The sequence below is a fragment of the Manis javanica genome, chromosome 3 (genome assembly GCF_040802235.1).
Source record: "Manis javanica isolate MJ-LG chromosome 3, MJ_LKY, whole genome shotgun sequence".
Lineage (NCBI taxonomy): Eukaryota > Metazoa > Chordata > Mammalia > Pholidota > Manidae > Manis > Manis javanica.
Window position 1 is genome coordinate 208,032,913 of NC_133158.1, and position 23,681 is coordinate 208,056,593.

At 37.1% G+C, this 23,681-nt stretch overlaps 1 protein-coding gene across 1 annotated transcript in view; it reads left to right on the top strand.

The window, feature by feature from the left end:
- Positions 1 to 13,435, top strand: part of ADAM7 (ADAM metallopeptidase domain 7) — a 52,365-nt gene extending 38,930 nt beyond the window's left edge. Inside the window, 10 exon segments of the mRNA XM_073230507.1 lie at positions 1,335 to 1,498; positions 1,764 to 1,774; positions 2,950 to 3,039; positions 4,032 to 4,227; positions 4,644 to 4,746; positions 5,714 to 5,909; positions 10,095 to 10,175; positions 11,461 to 11,539; positions 12,075 to 12,186; positions 12,548 to 13,435. Of these exon segments, the coding sequence (XP_073086608.1) occupies positions 1,335 to 1,498; positions 1,764 to 1,774; positions 2,950 to 3,039; positions 4,032 to 4,227; positions 4,644 to 4,746; positions 5,714 to 5,909; positions 10,095 to 10,175; positions 11,461 to 11,539; positions 12,075 to 12,186; positions 12,548 to 12,671 (1,156 nt within the window). The 3' untranslated portion in view covers positions 12,672 to 13,435.
- The last annotated feature ends 10,246 nt before the right edge of the window (positions 13,436 to 23,681 follow it).

Below are 23,681 nucleotides of genomic sequence, written 5' to 3' on the forward strand. Positions count from 1 at the left end.
CATGGTGCTATAGAGAGGAAAACATTCTTTATGCCTTGTTTTATCGGCTTTGTTATATGCTATAATTTCCTCTCTCTCAAATTTTTACTCCAGTGTCACTCTCAGCAAAGCCTTCCCCAGCCACCTGACCCAGTTTTTCCATTCTGTCCTGTCATCCACATACCCTGGTATTATCTGCTCCCCCTTTCCTTTTTTTAATCCTCCTTACCACCGATCACTATCCAATAAAGTCTGTGTTTCACAAAGGTAGCTTGTGTATTATTTTATTCCACCAATACAGTATAAACTTCATGAGGTCAGAGGATTTTGTCTGCTTGTTGGTTGCGATACCACCGATCAAAATAGTAGGAACACCATAAATAGTTACAGAAGGAAAGAACGTCCGGCATTCCCCATCCCACTGTGAATTACTTGCTGTCAGGTCCTAAGTCTTACCATCTTTAAACTCCTTCGCAGGGGGATACATGGCACACTGCATATAGTAAGAGGTATTTGTTGATGATCGGTGTATATATAGAGAGAGACACACCTATGTATGTTGACTAAGTAAAGTAAAATAACTAAAGCCCAAGCACAGTGACTGGCATAGAGTAAGAACTCAGTAACTGATAACTAATGTTACATCATTATCGACATAACCAGGAATATTTTTCTCAGGGTCTCACTATCCCAATGCAGTGTTTTCAAAACTCTAAAAGTCCATCTGTATCCAGTCATTGTGTCAGTAACAATGGAAAAGGAGTCAGAACAAAAGGAAGATGGAAGGGAGGCAAATTTCAGTTTTTTTTATATTTTAAACTTTTTTTTAGAAGTATATTGCATTCCTAGGACATGTGAAGATATCATTCAATAAATAGTTTTTTTCAACAAATGTTGATAGAGAACTATTCTGTACCAAGCACTGTGTTAACTGGCGCTTATTAAAAGAAAATTGAACATGGTACAGAGCCTGCACTGAGAAACTGGTAACATTGAATAATGATAAACAAATACATAGATTATTTAAAGAGGAACCAATAATATGTGATACAGGAGCAGCAAGGAGAGACAATCAGTCTAAATGGTGGGCTTCAGAAATTTCTAGAGGATATATAGTCAGAGTATTTTCGCTAAAATAGCCTGTGTTGGCTATGTTTCAATGAGATATTTGCTGTAATTAAGAGGTCAGTTACTACTTTGCTAGAACAGTGAGGCCAAATTAGGAGAAGCAAATGGACTTTAGGAGTTCAGCATTTATATTCATTCTTTCTAAATTCTTGAGAAAACTCTCACAGCTGTCCTACCACTGTGCATTAATATGATTAATCTTTATTCTGAACCCATCTTATCTCTAGCATTCCTGCACTAAAATTCAGTAAATGCAATAGAGACCGGTACTTGCAACACCTGAAGGACTATAAGCCAACATGCGTGTTCAATGTTCCATTTTCTGATGAGTTAAATGATTCCCCATATTGTGGAAACAAGAAGTTGGATGAAGGAGAAGAGTGTGATTGTGGCCTGCTCAGGTATTTGCAGATAATGCTATTGCTAAATTGGAACGTTTTTGGTCAACTAGAACCTACGTGGGGATGTAACCATTAGTCAACTATGGCATTCCATGCAAAGCTTTAAAAACTGTGATTTTATTTTCCTTATTTGGTGCAGCCGCATTGCAAGGCTTCTTGCAAAGTCGGGAATCATGTGTAATCAATCATCTTGCTCAAGGTCCACAGTACTACATTTGCCTGGTTCACATACTAATTAGCTCTTCTTGCAAGAAGGACCCATAGGTGTCATTATATCTATTCTCAAATCACAGAAGGAATCTGTTCTAACAGAATTCCTCCCAGTTAGTCAATGGAGCTTTTCTCAGAGCTTTATGAGACTAGCCTATATCCCATGTAGGCTCATGTTATTAGAAAACTCTGTCTTAATTGTGCAGAAACTTTCTAACCTTTCACATTTTTATTGCAGTCTTGGTCTCTGGAACATTTAGAATAAGCCTTTGAGGCAAATTTTAGAGTAATTCTTAATCTGCTTTTCTCCAACATAGAAGCTATTTCTCTTAAGAGCTCATCCTGTAGGTATGAATCCAAACTACTTCTCAAATTATCAAGTACAGAAAATCACCTGGGGATTCTGACTCGTGGGTCGTGGGGTGGGCTGCGACCCTTCATTCTCTCCAACCTGCAAGGCTGTGTCGATGCTCCTGGTCCTCGGTGAACACTTCTGGGATCAACACTCTAGACGCTGCACCATTCAATGAACGTCTAACAGGCTGGCAGTGAAGAGAGTCCATGATCAGAAAGGGGATGATGGCACGTCCAGAGGCCACCACATCTAGTTTTCAAATGTCCCAGCTTAAATGTGAAGACGTTATTAACTCTTGAAATTGATGCTTTTGCCCGTGTGCATTCTTTGGGATGGTTCTATAGTTTCATTCTAACACATGAAGTACCTTACAGGACAGGATGCAGACAGTTTTTTTTGGCAATTTTCAATTTGTTTGAGCAGATAGGTCTTAAGTATTCATCCTGCTGTTATTATTTAATGATTATTAAACAAAAAGGTCTATCTGAAATACTTAGCATCTTGAGAAAAATGTAAAGTCAGATCTTCAGAAGTTGTATTTTCTCACATTGAACCTTTAGTATAGAAAGGCAGGCAGACCTTCCCAGAGAATGGAAGTCTTCAGGAGACTAGAAGGTTACGAACTGGACTTTGCATGTTGCCAGTGAGAATTCATTTGCTGTGAAGTGCTGAACAGCCACAGGGGAGGAAGCAAAGTAAAAGTCCCAAATACCAGTTTCAAGCAACTATCTTTGTGTACAGATCAGAGCCAAGGACCATGGTTTTAACTTTGGAAGACAAGTAATGCTGAGTCATGCAGAATCATAACAAATTAACTCTTCAAACAGGAGCCAAACTACAGACTAATTTTTGATGCTTAATTTTTTTAATTGCCAGGAATGCACTAACCCTTGCTGTGATGCAAACACATGTTTGCTGAAGCCAGGATTTACTTGTACAGAAGGAGAGTGCTGTGAATCTTGTCAGGTAAGCTCCTTTGCTAGGACTGCATTTCTCTGTTTTCAATTTAAGTGTTAAGTAGGACCAAAGAGTTGTCTTATCACTGAACAACCCTACACCGCTAGTCCCAGGTTAGGGCTAGGCTTCCTTGTGCTTAGTCCAGGCTCTTCTGAGATGCTCTGACTTCTAAGCGCTGAGCAGTGCTGTGGTCTGGAATGTGGGGAAGCAGGTAAGCAGTGCTTGGTCTTTTGGGAATGAAAGTATATGACTAACATTGTTTGCATTCCTTTGTAAATCATTACTAACCTATTTAACCTCAGTTAAGAGGAAAACTGACATCCCAACAGTGAACTAAAAGGGAAAAGGATTACACTGGAATTGGAACGTGATAGCGCCTAGTACGTGGAAATACATTCCTAGGAAAGATAACAGGAAATCCAAATGGTTCTGTCCAAGGGTTTATGGACACTTCTTTCATCCTATGAGATGGTGAACTCACAAAGGAAAGGAAACATGTCTTACTCTTCATCAAATCTCTCTAAAACTCAGAAATGCATCACAATTAGATGCATATGGAATGGCTGAATGAGAGAATGTCAGCAATGAAAGCTGGAGTATTTCTCTACTTCATCTGGAAAGATCTGAGTTCTTGGGAGTGGAGACTCCTCATCATAGATAAGCAAGTGTTCCAGTTTTCAGAGGGTGGAAAGCAGAAGGAAGGAATGACCTGGAGGCAGGGATGAAGAAGAGAAGGTGAACAGAGCACTTGCTCATTTCTCCATTTCATGTCCATTCTAACTCTGTCCAATGCTCTTCTAATACTGAATTTCAAAAACACAGTCTTGTCGTTCCTAAAATCGTATAAAAGCCGAGGCATTTATGAATGATAATACTCAGTGGAATGGAGAAGGAAGTCGTGATCCATTCTTAACCTTTTTTAGATAAATTGAGTGGGTCACCCTTCCTCTTACTGAATTCTATCTGTGTCCAAGATCAGTCTGTTTGCTTTTCTCCAACAGATGAAAGAAGCAGGGTCCATACGCAGACCGGCACATGATGAATGTGACTTTCCTGAACTGTGTACAGGCCACACTTGTGGCTGCCCTAAAGACCAATTCCAAGTAAATGGATTTCCTTGCAAGAATGCAGAAGGCTATTGCTTCTTGGGGAAATGTCCCACCCAGGATGGCCAGTGCTCTGAATTATTTGATGATGGTGAGAGCCAATTGTAATGAATGCTTGATAGAGTCACCATTAGTCTTGTTATTATCCTGTAAGAATTTGGGGCCAAAATGGAAGATAATGCCATTTGTAGCATTCTTCCAAGATATTACCTTTCAAGATATGACAAATATCTCTGGGTATTTCCTTCAATATTTATAGATATTACCTCTAATATTAACTGACTAGCTTAGTATGTAGGTTAAGGTACATGTATTACTTTTTTATATCCATACTTCTTCCTAAAATATCCTCCTGAGACAACAACATAGTTTAAAAAACTATCCCATTCTGCTCCACCACTACATGATACTGAAATGTTTAATTACATTAGAAAAATAAGGTGTTTTCTGATTCATAATATTCATGTTCTCATTGTTTTACTTTTATCATCCCATTTTGGGTCCCAGAGGCAAAAGATGGTCCTGAGATCTGCTACAAGATGAATACAAGGGGAAATAAGTCTGGATACCACAAAAACAAGGAAAGCAGATTGATTCCCTGTGAAGAGAAGTAAGTGCCTTGTAAGAGTGTTTTGCAACGTCAGACTATCGCTTGTTCTGACAGCTGCTGACCTCTTTCTGTTGAGGAGAGTAGGATGAGAAGGAACATTCCAGATAGTGTTGAATGGCATTTAGTTACTGTATTTATCAGCTAAAGGTCATGGAATATAAAGAGGAAGCTGGGAAAGATGGAAGATTCTTAGGAAAGGAAATAGCTAGAGAAGCTACGAAAAAGGGAGAACAGAGCAAATAAGAGGAGGGGGGAAATAAGTAAAAAAGGAGAAAAAAAGCTGAAAGAAAAAGAAGTGAAGTCAGGAAAAGAAAGGTGAAAGTTGAAATTGGAAGGAAGAATGGAAGAATTAAACTCTGAATCTGACTTTGAAAAGCATGAGCTGAGCCATACTTCCAGGTCTGTGACTGACATTCGCAAGGCTTGGGAGTGCCACAAAACAGGATCTCGAGGGAAACCATCATTAACAAAATCCCTGCAGTCAAGTCAACTTTGTTCCTGAATGCTCGGTGAAAATGGGCAGTCACCTAACTTCCCGCACTCCACTTGCTGCCTAACCTACACAAAGGGGGTGAAAATAATAGCAACCTCCTAGGTACGTTGTGAAAATCAACTGATGTGCTCTGTGCAAGAAAGAACAGGAACGGAATCTTACTGTCCTGATGGAAGTTATGCTAATGCAAATTACTGTTAAGAGATATTATTCTGTAAACTTGAGCTAATATTGATTTGTGAGAATCACAGAGTTATCATGAAGAAATGTGGTCATTTTGCTTCTTTGCCTACTCATCTCCATTCCCAGGGTCAGGATTTTGTCCAGCATGTTACCCTCCCTCCGCTGGCCTCTCTGCAGCCTGCTCACAAGCCCGGGTCTAGAAAAAAGTGACCAGGCCTCTTTACTGCCAGCCCAGTCTCTAAAGTTCTATTTCTTTGTCCTGATTTTGAGAATATTCTCCCTCTCCTTCAGAGACGCCAAATGTAGAAAGATACACCGCACCGGAGGGCAACACTCCCCTCTCCTTGGAGAAGAAAAAACTTATCATTTTAAGACGGCTCCAAAGCAAAATGACACTACTGAATGCAAAACCTTGTTTTTATACCACAATTCTAAAGATTGAGATTTTGGCCTGGTTGCTGCTGGAACAAAATGTGGAGATGGAATGGTAAGGTGAAAGCCCTTTGTTTTATTAAAACTTTTGGTTCCACCACGTTGAAACATCATTAAATTCTGTAATTGGTTCCAGAGGGCCTATATATGGGAAAGCAGAAAAAATTTGGCAGGCTTTTTTTTTTAATTGAGCGAAGTAGCGGTAACACCATAATAAATATTCATTTTGCCTCATCTTTGTTATTCAAAATGATATGTAAAGGTTACAGATGTATGTAATTATTAAAGATAGACATCTAATTGTAGACATCATGTTTAAAATTAATTTAACTATGAAGTCACTTTATTTTATTCATTCAGCCATATTTACTGGGACATACTATGATGCCAGTCACCATACTGGGCACAGATGCTGTAAAGATGACTGTACTTGAGAATTTGATAATAGACTAGTTTAACTATGTTGTTATAATCCAACACAAGTGCTTTCCTAGTGTGGTGACGCATGTGTGTCTGAGTCCGAAGGAAGAGCAGCTGACCTCACTTAAAGAACATGGAATGGTATCTTATAATTCCATTAAAAGAGTGACATTTCAGCGTTGATTTGATGAACAATATATTTAATGCACAGAAAATGAGAAAAAATCTTTTCAGAAAGACATGCCCATATAATATGCAAAGCGTCTGTCACAGGTGACTGACAATTTCAGTGTGACTGGAACTTTGGGATGTTCCAAAAATATGAAGCTAATCAGGTGTAATGTGGCCAGATTGGAGAGGGTTTATCATTCTAAGAGAAACATTTTAGAATGTATAATGAAAACAACAGCCAGCTCATCAAGGTTTGTAAGCACAACAATAAAAGGAAAGCATGTAATAAGACTTTATAACAAATCAACTCTGTTGAAATTGAATAGTTTCTCCCTGTGATATGGCTTCCTCTCCTCTGTGTCACCACCCACAGAGATTACAGTGTCATCCATATAATGTGCTTGGGAAATAAATTGGAAGACAAAAATACAGAATGTACAGAAAGGAATTATAATTTAATAGAGACCTGTATTTCAAGTCTTGAAAATGACAGAATGCCTTGGATTCAAATATTTTAATTTAAACTGAATCAATGTTAACAAAATAACATATAGCTTTCAACTTAGAAAAAGGTAGTTGCAGAAAATGTGATAAATATAAAAATGGTAAGTTAAAATATCTAACATTATAAATCACATAATAAAATGAAGGAAGCTGATGTGTCACACTTATCACAATAAATATGAATGAATCTAAAATTTCCCTATTTAAATTTTAAGACCATCTTTAATTGGTGGCGAAGAAGAATTTTCAGGGAGTAACATCAGCAAGATAATAGAATAGGAGGTGCCCCGTTCACATTGCCCGACAGCAACAATAATATTGCAGCCATCCATGGGAAAATGCCTTTATGGGAATGTTGACATCTAGATAGAGGCATACAAAATATACATGCATAAAGCATGTATCAATTAAGCAGAAAGGAAAAATACAACACTACACTAATAGTATGAGACTCTGATACTCTATTTCAACATCTAAACAGAAAATCCAAAAAGGAAACAGCAGGCTTGAATAACCTATAGACTAAACGGATCTAATAGATAGGTACAGAATATTCCATCCAGTGACAGCTGAATATACATTCTTCTCAAGTGCACTTGTAATATTCTCTAGGATAGGTCATATTGTGGCCACAAAGCAAATATTGTGGGCCACAAAACAAATCTTAACAAAAACTCTCCACAAAATAGGTATGAAAGGAGTGTAACTTAACAGAATAAAGCCACGTATGGCAAACCCACAGCTAACATCATACTCACTGGTGAGAGATTGAAAACTTTTCTTCCAAGATCAGTAACAGGAAAAGTGTACCAACTCTCACCACTTTTTTTTGACATAGTACTAGAAGTCAGAGTCAGAGCAACTAGTCAAGAAAAGGAAATAAAAGACATCAGCTCAGAAAGGAAGAAGTAAATAGTCACTGTTTGCAGATGATATGATTTTATACATAGAAAACCCAAAAGGCCTTCAAAAGAATTTTTTACAACTAATAAATTAATTCAGAAAAGTTGTATGATAGAAAATAAGCACACAAAAATCAGTTCTGTTTCTGTACACTATAAGCAAACTACCCAAAAATAAATAAATAAATAACTCCATATACAATAGCTTCAAAAATAATAAAATACTTAGTCATCAATTTAACCAAAACATGAAAGAGCCACACCCTAACAATTACGACTTTGATGAAAGAAATCGCAGAGGACACAAATAAATTGAAAGATATCCTGTGTTCATGAACTGGAAGAATTAATATTGTTATAAAATCCATACTACCCAAAGTGATCTACATATTCAATGTAATTCCTATCAAAATCTCAATGATATTCTTTGCAAAAATGGGAAAATCAACCCTAAAATGTGTATGGTCCACAAAAGATTGAGAATAGCCAAAGCAATCTTGAGCTAAAAAGAACAAGGATGGAGGTCTCACACTTCCTTATTTCAGGCTATGTTACAAAGCAATAGTAAACAAAACAATATGGTGTTGGCATTAAAAAATAGACATATAGACCAATGGAACAGATAGAAATAAACTCATATATATATAGTCAACTAATCTTTGACAAGGGCACCAAGAATACACAATGAAGAAAAGATAGTCTCTTAAAAAGCAGTGTTGAGAATACTGGAAATACACATGCCACATAAGGAAATTGGGCCCTTTTCTTACACCATGGACAAAATTGACTCAAAATGGATTAAAGACTTAAATGTAAGGTATAAAACAGTAAAATACCTGAAAGAAAACATAAGGAAAAAATCTCCTTGACATTGGTCTTTGCAATGACTTTTTTGTTATGTCACACCAAAAGCACAGGCAAAGAAGCAAACATAAATAAATAGGACCAAATGAAATTAAAACATTTTTTTCACAGCAAATAAAACAATCAACAGGATGATAGGCAACCTATGAAAGGAAGAAAATATTTGTAAACCATGTATCTTATAAAGGGTTAATATATAAAAGTTATAAGTAACTCAAACAACTCAATGTTATATATATTTTTGATATATATGTATATTGTGATACATGTATGATGTATATGTTATATATGTCATGTATCACACATATATAATGGAATCTAATATATACAATATATAATGTGTATTATTTAACCTTAAAAAAACAAGGAAATACTGTCTTTGTGACAACACAGATGAACTTGCTGGGCATTTCATTTATGCTGATAAGTCAGACACAGAAAGACAAATACTGTATGATCTCACTTATATATGGAGTCTAAAAGTCAGAGTCATTTAAGAAAAAAAAAGCATTGAATGATAGTTGTTAGGGGATGAGGGGTGAGGGAAATGGAGATGATGTTAATATCAAAGGTACAAACTTCGTTATAAGATGGGTATGTTCTGGGGATCTAATGTAGAGCTTAGTGACTATCATTAATAATACCGTAATCTATACTTGAAATTTGCTGAGAGAGTAGATTTTAAGTGTTCTCACCACACATACACACACACATAAAAGCATTTGAGGTGATGGATATGTTAATTAGGTTGTTGTGATAATCATTTCACAATGTCTATCAATTATCACAAAATACACTTTAAATATGTACAATTTTTATTTTTCAATTATGCCTCCATGGAGTTGGAAAGTAATTTCTAGACAAGTGCTCTTTTTATGGAATTTAAAAAAAACAGTTAAAAATTAAGCAAATGGGCTAAGAAAAGCCAGGCAATAACCATAAACAACAAAAACAACAATAATTTGGGTCATAAAATTTACAAAAATGACAAGCACAATTTAAAACAAAGGTACCAAGCATAAAGAAGATTAATTGATATTAACAAAATGCCCAGCCAGCAACTGTGATAAAATAAGCATAGATCCTTATCAAGCCAAAAGAAAATCTGATAGAAATCATAGAATTATTGCAGACACAAGTGTAGACTCTTTGATAGGTTAACATTTGAAGAATTAATAAGGGCATAGACATTTTAATAATTAATGAATTTATATGTAAGTATTTTTGTAGCACAGTAAATTAATTTCAAATGTCCATTGAGTATTCACTGAGGATTTCTTCTTCCACAGAAGATTCTACATGTGGTTTTTCACAATTGAAAAATCATGTAAATTCTAAAAGCAAGCCATTCTAATTCATGTTGGTTACTTCATTTCTACGTGTGCAGCGATGGTGAATGTGTGAATATGGAAAAGATCTACGATTTAACCAATTGCTCCTTTCAGTGCAATGAAAATGCTGTAAGATTTGGTTCCCTTTTACATTAATATCTTACCAGTCACTTATTTACCAAAGACTTCATTTCCTGAGCCTGTGTGTATGTGTGTGTGATTTGGGGGGAGGGGGAAATGGTGATTTTTAAAACAAATAAACATTTGGGATCCATTTTTTCATGTAGTATCACTAAAATTGATCTAAATATTCCAACCAGGTATTATACACAGATATTGCCATCATTGCAAGTATACATTTTATCACTCACTGGGTAATCCAGAAACTCAGTAATTTATATACATATGAATTTCAAACATAAAATTTAAAGTTGGATTTATTATAATGTCACTTGTAGTATGTCAACACTAGTCTAAAGCTTTTGAGAAAACAACAAAAAATGATTTTTTTACTCAATTAACACCATTCAATACTAGCAGTTTACATTTATGTGTAACATCTTTCCTAAGACCAGTGAATCAGTAACACTATATAAAGTTGAACGTGTCAAGTACTTTTTCGAGTACTTTACATTTATGCTACATTTTTTTTATTTTGGTATCATTAATCTACAATTACAGAAAGAACATTATGCTTACTAGGTTCCCCCCTTCACCAAGTCCCCCCCACATACCCCTTACAGTCACTGTCCATCTGCATAGTAAGATGCTGTAAAATCACTACTTGTCTTCTCTGTGTTGTGCAGCCCTCCCCGTGCCCCCCACGCACTATACATGCTAATCGTAATGCCGTCTTTCTTTTTCCTTATGCTACATTTTAAAGTCTTTGTGACAACCTTAAAAGGTGGGTACTCTTCCTGTGACCCCTTTTACAGATGGAGACTGGCTCACATCGCTTTGTGAAAGGAAAAACTGAGCTTAAACACAAGAGCATATGTATTACATAGAACTCTTTGATGAACTAAACATCACTTTTTTCTCATATTAATATTATCGCATTATTACTAAGCCTAGTTACAGTCTGCTTTTTGGCTATGATCTGTCCAGCTCTAGCAGGGGCTGTTCATTTAATAGTATCGATGCCTTCTGGAAAGATGAATCAAGCGGTCATGTTCATCTGGTTTTGAATTTGTTAGAACCATTCTTTTGTTCAAAAGCTATCTTCAAAGGTGATTGTACTTTTTTTGCTAATAACATGGATTTTTGTATGCAGTTCAGTCAATCAGTAAAAGGTGTATGTGTGTATAAGTGTGTATGTGTGTGTTTGATGTAGAAATAGCACTAAGCCAGTGAGGTGCACAACACAGCTTATGTCAGTCATTTAACAAAATTATATGATGAACTGCTTTTCCAGGAGGATGGCCATGACCTTGAGTGCCAATGTGAGGAAGAGCGGGTACCCATGGGCTTGGAAGAAACCTTAAATGTTACCAGTGAGTATTCTCAAATACAGTGTCTTGCATATATCAAAAGCCTAGCCAGGGAGAAAGTTTTTTTTATTTTCTCAGTCCACTACATATACGTTGTGTTTCCATATGGATTTGTATGGGCTTTTTATCATTTTGCATATTTAAATACAAAATTTTAATTTAATAAATAGCTCTTTAGAATTAATGAATCATCTTGTAGTTAAATTTGGGTTAGTTCTTCTATGAATCCATAACACAAGGTCTTTTCCATAGTCAGTAAAAAATTGACAATCAGAACTTTTTCTGCTGATTATGGTTCCCTTAACCATAAAGGAATCTTGGGTGGAGTGTCAATTGTTAACACAGAAGATAATTTGTATACTGTTTTGGTCTTTTGTTTTATATAAAATAATTAGGGGGCGGGGATATAAACTGACAAAAGGGTTTGTTTAAAGCCCTTTCAGGAAAGGAGAAGCAGGATTGTAACAGTTAAGTGTTAATATTCCAACTGTCCTAAAATTAATGTCCTGGCTGAACCTCATGTATTTTAATGTTGCAGATAATTCCATCCTGGTTGTTGTGCTTGTCCTGGTTATTATAGGGGTTGGTGTTATCATGTTATTAATTCGTTACCAAAAATGTGTTAAGTTGAAGCAGGTTCAGAGATATGCGTGTATTTTCTGTGTTTAAGGGGATCATTACTAAGACTGTACAAGCTTTGTGGCCATAGATGGCGCTTGATGGGGGAGGAGTATAAGCCTCTTGCTGAAGACCAAGTGAGAGGAGCAGTAAATCGAACTTTTAACATACTTTGGTCTCATCCAAATGCTTACCCAATGGTTGTCAAACTTTGTTGCACTCTGGAATCACAGTGGATTTTCCCAAAAAGTACTAATTTTGGTTCTTCCCTCAGACTTAATTGTTATAAGGAATAACGTGAATATCAGCCTTTTGAAAATCTTCTAGGTGATTTAACATTAACAACAGGCTTATCTCATAGCTTGTGTCCCTATTCAGTTTCCTTCTTGACAGCCCGCCTAGAGATACACAGGGAATAGAGAATAAATCATACTTCGGTGATGAGCAGCAGACAAGGACTGAACCAATATTACCTGATATTCATCCCTTACACGTAAGAAATTTTCATTTGCAATAATTAATCCATCAATTAAAAAAGTAACACGTGTTTGAAGTGGAACTAAGCCTTAAGCTAAGTGAGGTCGGAGACGCAGAACAGTTTAACACGATTTCACACCAGTGAAGCCTTCAATCTACATGTGGGAAAGGAGAGGATAGCAGGACTCAAGTAAACCAAGACACTATTTCATAACAGAATATAATATATTAGTTCAATAAATACTGATTTGTGTACTATTGGAAAAATTTACAAATATAAAATACATCCTGAAACATAAACCAAGTCTTAATAAACTTAAGAGAATTAGGGTCTTACACAATTTGTTCTCAAAAATAAAATTCTATTAGAACTCAGTAACAGAAAGCTATTGGGAAAATTCCCAATTGGAAATTAGATAACAAATTCCAAGGAAATCATGAGTCAAAGGAAAAAACAGAAAGTATTTTATACTAAAAGGAAATGAAACAACATAAAAAAATTCGTGGGAAGCAGTGAAATCAGTAATCAAAAGAAAATGTATAGCTCTAAATGCTTATGTTAGAAAAAAGAAATGTATCTGATCAGTAACTTCAGCTTTCACTTTAAGAAACTAGAAAAAGGAAAGCAAGTGAAACTCAGTATAAGCAGAGGGCAGGAAAAAAATAATTCAACTGATCACTGGTGAAATAGAAAAGAAACAAATAACTGTGAGAGCTAAAGCTGTTCTTTAAAAGAGATTAAAAAGTGTTATAAATCTCTAGCCAGACTGGTCAGAAAAAGGTAAGAGAGTCGGCACAGACTTTCAGGAAAGGTAACATCATAGATTATATATTTATGAAATATACAATTGAATATTATGAAAAAAACATTATATATATTTAACAGTATCATTTAATAGGAAACCTTTTGAAAGTTACAAATCACCAAAGCTTACACATGAAGAAATAAATACCTTGAATAGCTCTGTATCTAATAAAGAAACTGAATTTGTAGTAAAAGCATTTCCACAAAGAAAACACTATACCCACATAGCCTTATTGGTGAATTCTACCAAACATTTAATGATCAAATAATACCAAAACCAATTCTATAGTAACTCTCCCATAAGCTGGGAGCGAACAGATATTTCTAACTCATTTTATGAGTAAAATATTCCTCTGTTCCCTACCCATATAATGTTAAATCATTACAACAAAGAAAACTATTTGCCAATACTTCTAATAAATATACATGCATAAATTATTATTAAACTTTAGCCAATTGAATCTTATAATACATAAAAAGTAAAATGCATTGTGACCATGGGGGTTTATCCCATGCAAATTTAACATTGAAAAAAAAATCAATCAAGCTAATTCACTGTATTATCACACTAAAAGAGAAAAATCATAGGATCATCTCAATAGATGGAAAAAAAAACTTGAAAAAAACTGATATCTATTTCTGATAAAATTCGATAAACTAGGAATAGAAGGGAATTTTCTGAACCTGACAAAAGTATCTATCCAAAAACTTACAGTTAATATGATATTGACAGGTAAAGAAACTAAATGCTTTTCCTCTTCTATCAGGAAAAAAGCAATACTACCATTTATGTTAACTATTTTACTTGATGACATGCTTAGGGATAATATCTGTCAAAAGATACAAGGCCTATACATAGGAAACTAAAACAATGATGAGAAAAACTAAAGAAGGCCAACAGAAATGGTGTGAAATACATGTTTATGAAGTCAGAAGATTCACAAATTTTGGATTTTCAATTCTCCCCAAACAGATCTATAAATTCAAAACAATCCTTATCAAATGTCAGCAGGATTTTTTATAAAAGATGTACATGAACTTAGTGAAGATACAGGTTACAAGAACAATAAACAAAAACTATTTATATTCCCATATACTAGCAACAGTGTGGATATGATACAGAATATAATTTGAAATAGCACCCAAAATGTGAAATATTTAGGAATAAAACTAACAAAATATGAACCAGAACTATTCATGGAAAATGGTAATACATTGCTGAGAAAAAGTTTAAAAGACCTAAATAAATGCAGGTATATAAACCCCATAGTTATGGCCAATTACGTTTTACAAAAATGCAAAGACAATTTAGTGGAGAAAGAACAGTCTTTTCAAAATGATGATAAGGCAACTAAATATCCATACGTGCAAAGATGAGCTTCAAATCATAGACAAAATTAACTCAAACTGCAATAGAGACAAAAATGTATGTATCTTTTCTTATAAAAATTAAAAATCACCATTCCTTGAATCTTAGACAAAATTAACTCAAACTGCAACTTGGACAAAAATATATATATCTTTTCCTCATAAAAAATTAAAATAAAAAAAATGTGCAAGATTAAACTATAGTGTTGAAAGTTAAATATTTGGGAGTAAAGGTTTAATGACAGCAAGAAACAGTCATTATTTTCAGCCAATAATGTGGCCAATTTGGGGAGTGGGGAAATAAGTAGGTGGCAGTTTTATTTCCTAACCAAGGCCGTAATTACAAAGATTTTTACCTTAAATGGTTCATTAAGCCATCAATCTGTTCTGTGTGCATTTTTTAACTGTATTTAACTGTATTGTATCTCTCTGTTAAATGATTCAAAGTAAATAATGAGCAATGATACAAATTACTAGTGGGGATACTCGCAGTAAAATTCTCATACACAGTTAATGAGTGTTTAAATGGGACAATCATTAGGGAAAATTGTCACTATTTATTAAAACTGATTGTACACATGCCCCATGACCCAGCAATTTCTGTCATATGAATACACCCAACAAAAACATGTAATACGTGGGCACTGGAAAACATTTACAACATCGTTCCAACAGTATAGCTTGCAAAATGTGGAAACCATACAAATCAGTTAGAAGGGAGGCACAAATTGCTACATATACATCCATGGAAACACTACAGAGAAAGAATAGTAAGTGAACTACTGATCTCTACAGCAACATGCATAAATCTCCCAAACGTAGTGTTAAGCAAGATGCCGATTCTGAAAGCGAGCTGTACAACTCACTTTATGTTTGAAGCACTAGCCAAGCTAATCTCTGGTGTTAGAAGTCAGGGTAGCAGTTACCACGCAGAAGGGAACATCTTCAGAATGGGAGATAAAATTTTATTTTTTGATCTATGCGGGAGTTGGTTACACACATGGATATACTCATGAAAATTCATCTACCTGTACACTGAATACTTGTGCATTTCTTTGTGTATATTTTACACTAGGGGAAAATGTATATTAAAATTATAGCCTTAGTAATGTCTGAGGACCTAATAAAAAACTGACAATAGTACAGAAATTCCTGCAAGTAGTGGTTTGTTTAGTGCCCTCTACAGCAGCTGTGATTTCCAATACATTCAGCTCACTGAAAAAACTGGGCTTGCAGATAGGAAACTACAAAGGCATTCCCTCTGAAAGGACATGAAGTGTTGGAGAAAGCATTCTTGATAGGACTGTCCCAGGCAAACTGCCCAGGAGGACGTAAGTCTTGAAGGAGGGAATGAATATACATCTTCGATGTTGAGGCTAAGTATCAACCAACCATTGTTAGCTGCAAATGCCAATGGAAATATCATGGTTCTAGTATTTTTAAATGTAGATTTATTTGGGTAGTGGTGGTCTGGTTACACAGCTCCAGAAGTTTTCAATGCTTTGCCCCAACTTGCCGTGTCCCGTGGGACAAGTCTCCATGCCCCCTGTGCATGGAGTAATATCATTAACTGCACAATATTGCAGAAAATACCCCCAACTTTTCCCCAAGAACAGATATATGACATTAATAGCAGAAATGTTTCTACTGAATTCACCTGAGTATGTAGGGATGGATAGTTAATCTTTCTTTGGTTATGTGATGGTTGATCATCTTTTCCCACTTGCACCTTTTCTTAGGTCAGTGGTGACCCACGATGATAAAAACGAGTCTCAATTGTCCACTCAAACGGATGGAAGATATTATGCAATAACTTTTTAAAGCTTACACTGAGCTTTGGTGATACAAGACCACGTGAGGCTAATATCAATCTTGTATATTTGACTTGAGGTTTAACTAAGAAACTGGATGTAAATGTACTTAGCACAGTGTTAGGCACAATATGCAAAGAGCACTGCATACATGTTACTGTGCCTCCTGTGCTGGTGCAGTTACTTTCCTACTTGCATTAACATCCGACGTGGACGAACAGAGAACACTTTAAAGAGGGTAACCTTAGCCAAGCATATTTTATTATAACAGTAAATTGCAAAAACCTGAAAGATCTTCAGGGTCCAAAGGGATGTGGCTGATTGTGGAATTTCAGGCATTCAGACAATTAAAGATACAAAGATTTGGAAGCTAACACACTTGCCTTGTGCCATTCATATCATAACATAAACAGAAACTCCCATTCTTCTCGTAAGTATATTTGCTTTAGGGCTTTACAGATGAACTCTTAGACCCATCCATTCCAAGGGAATCCCAGGGATTCATAGCAAAGAATATTGTGTCCATGTGTTTCAATATTTATATATTTCCTAGAACTGTTTTCCAGAGAAGGCTGGAAATTTTATTTTTGGGGCTTGGGGAATATCCATACTTGCTTGAATATTAATTGCAGGTTAATAGTATCTCTCTTCACTAGGGAAAACCTTCAGAGTGCTTGGAGACACTTCCAACCAGTTTTTCAAGTCTGCATTACATCACGTTGGTACAGTCGCCTGCCTCCTTTCTGTGGGTTGTGTTAATCTGTGTCCATTTCAATAATAACTTTGATGCCACTGAACCAATCATTGGTTCCTTGAAAAAGTCCAATAATGCAACATGCTTCTCTGATTTGAGACACTTCCTCCCTCTCAGCAGGGCTGGGTTGAGGGTGAGGGTCCAGTGAGTCATGCAAGGGCACGGTCAGACACAGCCTTTGTTTGTTAAAAATGGTGACATTGTCACCACAAATTCTTGGGGATTAGTTTTTATTTTTTAGAACAATGCATTGTATGTTATTTATCAGGATCACTGAGTTGTTTGCCCCTTAAATGATGCTTAGATGAATGCCTCACTCACTTCACCCTTGACCTGGCCTTGGTCCCAAGGGTCTGAACCCAGGGATGGCTTCCAGCCAGGCCTCAGTCAGCCTGAGGGTTTTCCATGACTGCAGAGGCGTATTCCCTGATCAACAGTGCTGAGAGAGAAACAAATGAGCCACATTAGCCCACACCTGGATTAGAGACTGAGTAGAAGAGAGAGTTCAGGATCTCCAGGAGCACCCGAATTGCTAGCATCTCTGCATCTGCACGTGTATCACACTATAGAGCACCCCTTATTCAGAATTGGGTGCTGAAATTACCAAGATTCTCAACTATATGTTTGAAAACCAGCAATTCTCAGAATGCTTCATATGAATGACTAGAAGGGTGTGATTCAGATTATTGTCGGTTTGTGTTCCACATAATCTTCCCATCACACAAAAGGGGCTCGGAATGTTCTGGATGGTCAGAGTAGAGCCAAAAGAGCTTATCTTCCCATGCCCCTTCAACCAATATAGTCCATTTTTATAAACCAGTTTGACTGGGATTTAAATAGTGGTATTTTTTTAAGAAATTCCTAACTCTTGGAAAATGTTTGGAAATCTCTTATAAAAACATATTGCTGGAGAGATTCAGAACAAGGTTTACAAGAAAAAATGGTTCCTGGTAATACTTAAGCAGGAGTGTTTCCCATCCCCATCCTATAGCAATTTACAAACGGTCTTAGATTTTTCATGGATCAAGAAGAGGTGGTCTGTGTGCATGTTCTCATGTGTGTGTGTGTGTGTGTCTATGGGTCACATCGGGTGTGGTCCCTGACACAACAAAATTTCTTTATTATAGAAACCTTCAAGTAAAGACCCCAGAGGAATCACAGATCCCAATGAAAATGACAAAGCGGTAGGTTCTCATGACACAAGGTACCACCGTTTGTTAATTTTTCACAAGCCGGCATCCTTATGTGTTCTGTACCTACTCATTGACTGAGGGCATCCACTGTTGTTGAAATCATTTTCTCTGATGCGCTACAATTCCTAGCAGACAATTCAGCAGAGCGGGTTGCAGTCTAAGAGTGTTCAACTTGATCCAAAGAGCAAGCTAGGGTTGAACAGTGTCAGAGTCTCAATGCATTTGAGAAATAGCAACAACACTTGCGTTGGCCAAAGGATCCACACCCATGGGTTCTCAGGAAGGATTTCAAAGGATAGAATAGAACTGGTGGTGATCCCAGAGAAGGTACCATTCCTCATGGAGCACATGTTTCATGATTGTTTTACCAAACTTTTCACTTACCAAATCAGTAGCTGACTATATCTGAGGGATGATTTCACTTTTGAATTACTATGTCCATGTTAGAAAACTTACCAAATGTGAGTTTTGTCAAAGGGAGACAAAAATGGCATTGTTTGGCCATTTTTCAGAGTTTTCATTTTCAGTGCTTCATTGATTTTTGTCGAGCTCTTACAAAGCGCTTCCCTGCACAAAGCGTTCTTACAAGAGAGCCTGCCCTATACTTTTCTCTTTGGGCATGAAAAAGGAGGGGCGTTTCTAATGGTCTTTCCACCCCATGACGATGAACCTGTCTCATACAACAGGGAAGAGAGAGACACTTGTCAGTGCAAGCAAACTGTGTGGCCCCCTGTAATGAAAAACAAATGATTTTTTTCTTTTGTGATAGGCCTATTCATTTTATAACTGCTTTTTAATTGGCCACAGCTAAGGAGATATGGAAAAACGTGAGCAAATGCAGTACAACAGAACCCAGAAAGGTTATTGCAATTAATAAATATAAGCGAACAACTGAAATACAACATGTTTATAGATTTTACAGAGAACAGATTATCTTTAACCATCTATTTCTATTTTTGAACTTGAAATTGGAGACCCAAAATGGCCGTGCAAGGCTAAGTTGAAGATTCTGGATATGAGATCATCACAACCTTTCTTAGCTATTTGCTACAGAAATTTCTGGTAGTTTTTCAAGCACTGTTTATCCAGACAGAAAATGTTGAAGAGTAATAACTTCTTTCTATAATATTTACCTGTAGAATTCACAATCTGTAGTGTGAAACGTAGGTGAACACACACACACACACACACACACACACAGATTCCTACTGCTTTTCAAATGTTCTATAGCTAAATAGAAAAATAAAGTCTACTTGCTCAAGTGTTTTCCTACAAAATACACATCTGGTTACTTCAAAAAGAGTCAAAGCCTTAAGGATAGTAAATTACAACCCTGAGAGTCTAAGCAAAACACTGCTTATAAAAGTTATTTCTTTGGGGGCATACTACTACTTACCTTAATTTGAATGGGATTTACCAATTACCACTAATTCCTATTGAAATGAAATTCTTTCCTACAGCAAGGCATCTGATTCCACTGGTTAAATAAAAAAATAGACAGCTGGCTTGCTCATTTTCTGTCAATGAAGGAGTCAGAGGAATAGTTACCCTCACCCCAGAATAATTCTTAAGGTTGTGATGGCATCATGAAATGCTCTTGGTAATTCTGAATATCTAGAATTTATTTCTAAATTCCTAAATTTCTAGAATTCCTTAAACCTGATAGAGAAGTCAGAGGATGACAAAAACTTCAGAAAGTTAACTCCAGCTGAGAAGAAGTACAATTCCCATGAAGATCTGTGAGATCTTTGTCATACATGGAGTTGTGCAATGACTATGCAATTTCAGTGTCACCTCCACCCTGTCAGGTGATGACGTGCAGAGCTGTCCTGGGGGTGATTTCAGTGATTTCTTATATCAATGTTTCTCCCTGTGTTCCCTTGTGTTCTTTATTTTCTTTATGTTAACCTTTGAAGCTACATGAAATCACTTCTTCATTTACTGAGATTAAGTTTCCAAGCGCTAGGCGCAAATTTTCTGATTTAATAAAGGCCGCACATCAAGAAAGCAAGCTGGCTGTTCTTGTGGGAATTTTTGTTGCTAGGCTGACTAGGCGATGAGAGGACAGAGGCAGAGCATCAAGACACCAGTGATTCAGCACTTTATGCCTAGTGAGCTTCAATAAGCATTTGTTGTTCTAATGAAAACCATCCCTTTACCAAATAGTGTTCATAAATGTGTACTCAAAGCAAAAGAGGCTAGTTTAAATATTTATGTAAATTTGTGAAAAAAAAGAGAAATTACAGATCATATATACTACCCTCATTAAAGCAAACAGTAACCCTTTGATGTCCAAAATGAAGGGACAGTTACATATTTGTATTTACCAGAACAATACATATGTTGATGAACAATATACATTTTGGTGATATTTTATTCTTCCTCTAAAAAGATTGCCCTCTTGATTTGTTATTTTTCTTAGTGTTCCCCATCTCTTCCAGAAAACTTACCATCAGCTCTGCCTTAGGGTCCACATTCAACTAAGGACTATTTTCTAGGGATTTTTTTTCCCAATTTCTTCTCTTTCTCCAATTATAAACATCGTGGTCACTCCCTAAGTCCTTCTGCTTTATTGCTTCCTGCCTGGAAAATCACTCCTGACTTCTAGTCTGCTTCCCTGTTCTTCGCATAACCCCAAGAGCCTTGCGACAACTAAGTCCCTTTTTTATTTCAGGTGGTGACTCCATGCTTGCCCATACTTCTCACCCTCGGCCCTCGAGACTCCACCTACACCCCTTTCCAATGCGGCCATTCTCTGCTGCATTGGTAGGGATTCTTCTGCCCAATGCTTCCACAGATGAGAAGGCCTCTTCACAGCGTGTTCCTACCGGTCCCCTTGTAGAGGAACCCCGTTCTCTCCCTGGTTACGGAGTCAGTTGTGACTTGTGGCCCTAATACTTCTGACCCTTGTCACCTGCGGAGATTTAAATCCTTTCCCTAGAACACAGGAAAGTCCTCCTGTTGTGAATGGATAGACCTACAGTCTGGCTTCCATACTGGCTACCTCAATGCTACCGAGCCAGGAACAGCAAGCATATTTTTACATGAGTTCTCCCGGAAATACAGTGATTGTGATCTAAAATAAAACAAAGCAAAACCAGCAATCCCAGTACAGCTTTCTCAAACATCAACCGGTTCCACATAGCCATTTTGCCTTTTTGTTAAGGCATCTGTGCTGCCAAAACATTATGGAATTAAAAAATGCACATTGGATGTGCTAAAACTGGGAAGCCACATTCTGAAGAACGGTAGTCACTTTCTTATTCAGCTACAAATGTGTGGCAGGATCACCCCACAAACCATCATGAAGTTCCTAGAATGACCACCAGGTGGCCACAGAGCAAACAAATCTGCTGGTTGAATTCATCCCTTTGTCAGACAACGTGAGACCCTCAAAAACCCTGACTTGAAATACACCTGCTAAGACATTTTGTGAAACTCCATTCCCAGTTATTAAAGATGTAGCTTTGACCACTTCCTTCTCTACCAGGGTCGTGGGCTGAGGTAGAAATACAGGGACCATGCCCTAAACAGAAAAAGAGCCTGAAAGCTTTGAATGGAGATTTTAAATCGAAAACATAAACTCTATTTACTCTCTGTTTTGAAGTCCAGTCATCTGGAAATTGATGTGTCAAAAGCCCCAAATAGTCCAATATCCTGAAAACTACTGTGGATGTTTTTTACTAGTTTTTATTTGTATTTATTTATGTATTTATAAAGCCAGCAAATTAGCCACTGATTCTATGGAAACCTGAAGAGTCCCCCTTTCCCCAGGGACACATAACGGGTAGTATCTCTCAGGAAAAGCAGCAGCCTGTTTGACTTACATGACTTTGTGGTGGACCGTGGACAACTGATGTATCCCTACGAATCATCAGCAAGGAGTGAGAAATATTGATTAAACTTCTAAGTTTATTGAAGCTTCCTGATCACTTTCAAACTGAAGGTCAGGCTTTTAGGAAAATCAGGAGCTGTTATGTAGGGAAATGGCTATCTCCTGCCTTGACAGAATCCATTAGCATCTTTCTCCAGGAAAAGCTGCAATCATGAGCTATATGTAATGGATATTGATTGCCATGAAAAGAAGACGTGTATAACTTTAAACCTCAGGGGTCTCCAGGGACAAAAGATATTGAAAAAGGAGCCTTTAGGATCGCAGGAGTACAAGCCGGGAAGAAATTGTACCAGAGTTGTCTTAGAGAATGTTAGACAAGTGGATTCAAAAGCCAGTGCCTCTTGCTCAAGGATACCAGTGATTTGCTACAAGGAGAGCAAATACAGCATTTATTGAGTATGCCATCCGGCATTGTTCTAATGAATGAATGTTCATATGAATTATTTCATTTATCTTAAAACAACTTATAAGTTAACTACTATTATCTTCATTTTACATTTGAAAAAATTGAGGTCAAGAGTCAAATGATTTGCCGAAAGAGAGATAGCTGATTAAATAGGATATCAACCCAGGAAGTCTACCCCCAAAGAGTATGTTTCCAATCGCTACCATTGCTGCTGGTGTAAATACAGTTTTGATAGGAAAAACGCACAGGCCTGTGGACCATTCAGACCTGTGTAATTGCGACTTTGACATGTCTCACTCCCATTCACATTTTCCACCCACCAGACTTCCCAGCCACCACGGCCCCAGTACCCAGGATGCACGGGTTTATACAGCAAAGAAGGAAAAGGGAAGCCAGGCAGCAGTCAGCTCCCTGTTCAGCCAGACCCTGGCTGAGGCGCTGCCGGCCGCAGCAGAGCTGTGCTTAGGGGAAGCACCTGAAATTTCACCACCTTTTCGCTCCCCTGGCCACTCCCTAGGGGGTGCTTGTGATCCAGGAATTTTTAATGTGTTTTACAACTGTCTCAGGTTCTGGGAAACGCTTTCTCAACGGAACTGGGCTCCACCTGGGGGATGTTTTGCTGTGTTTAGCGTGCCTGGGAAAGCTGTCTGTGGCTGCCTCCACCATCTGTGTGCAGGGAAGGAAACCCGACAGAATCATTCACACTTGACAACAGCCAGTAGCTGGGGGGAAGGCAGGAGTCAATGAGGAGGCAGAGCCCTCTGCTGTGCCCTCTCCCCTGCTTCGGTAGCATGAAGAGTGTACCAGGGGGGTCGCCT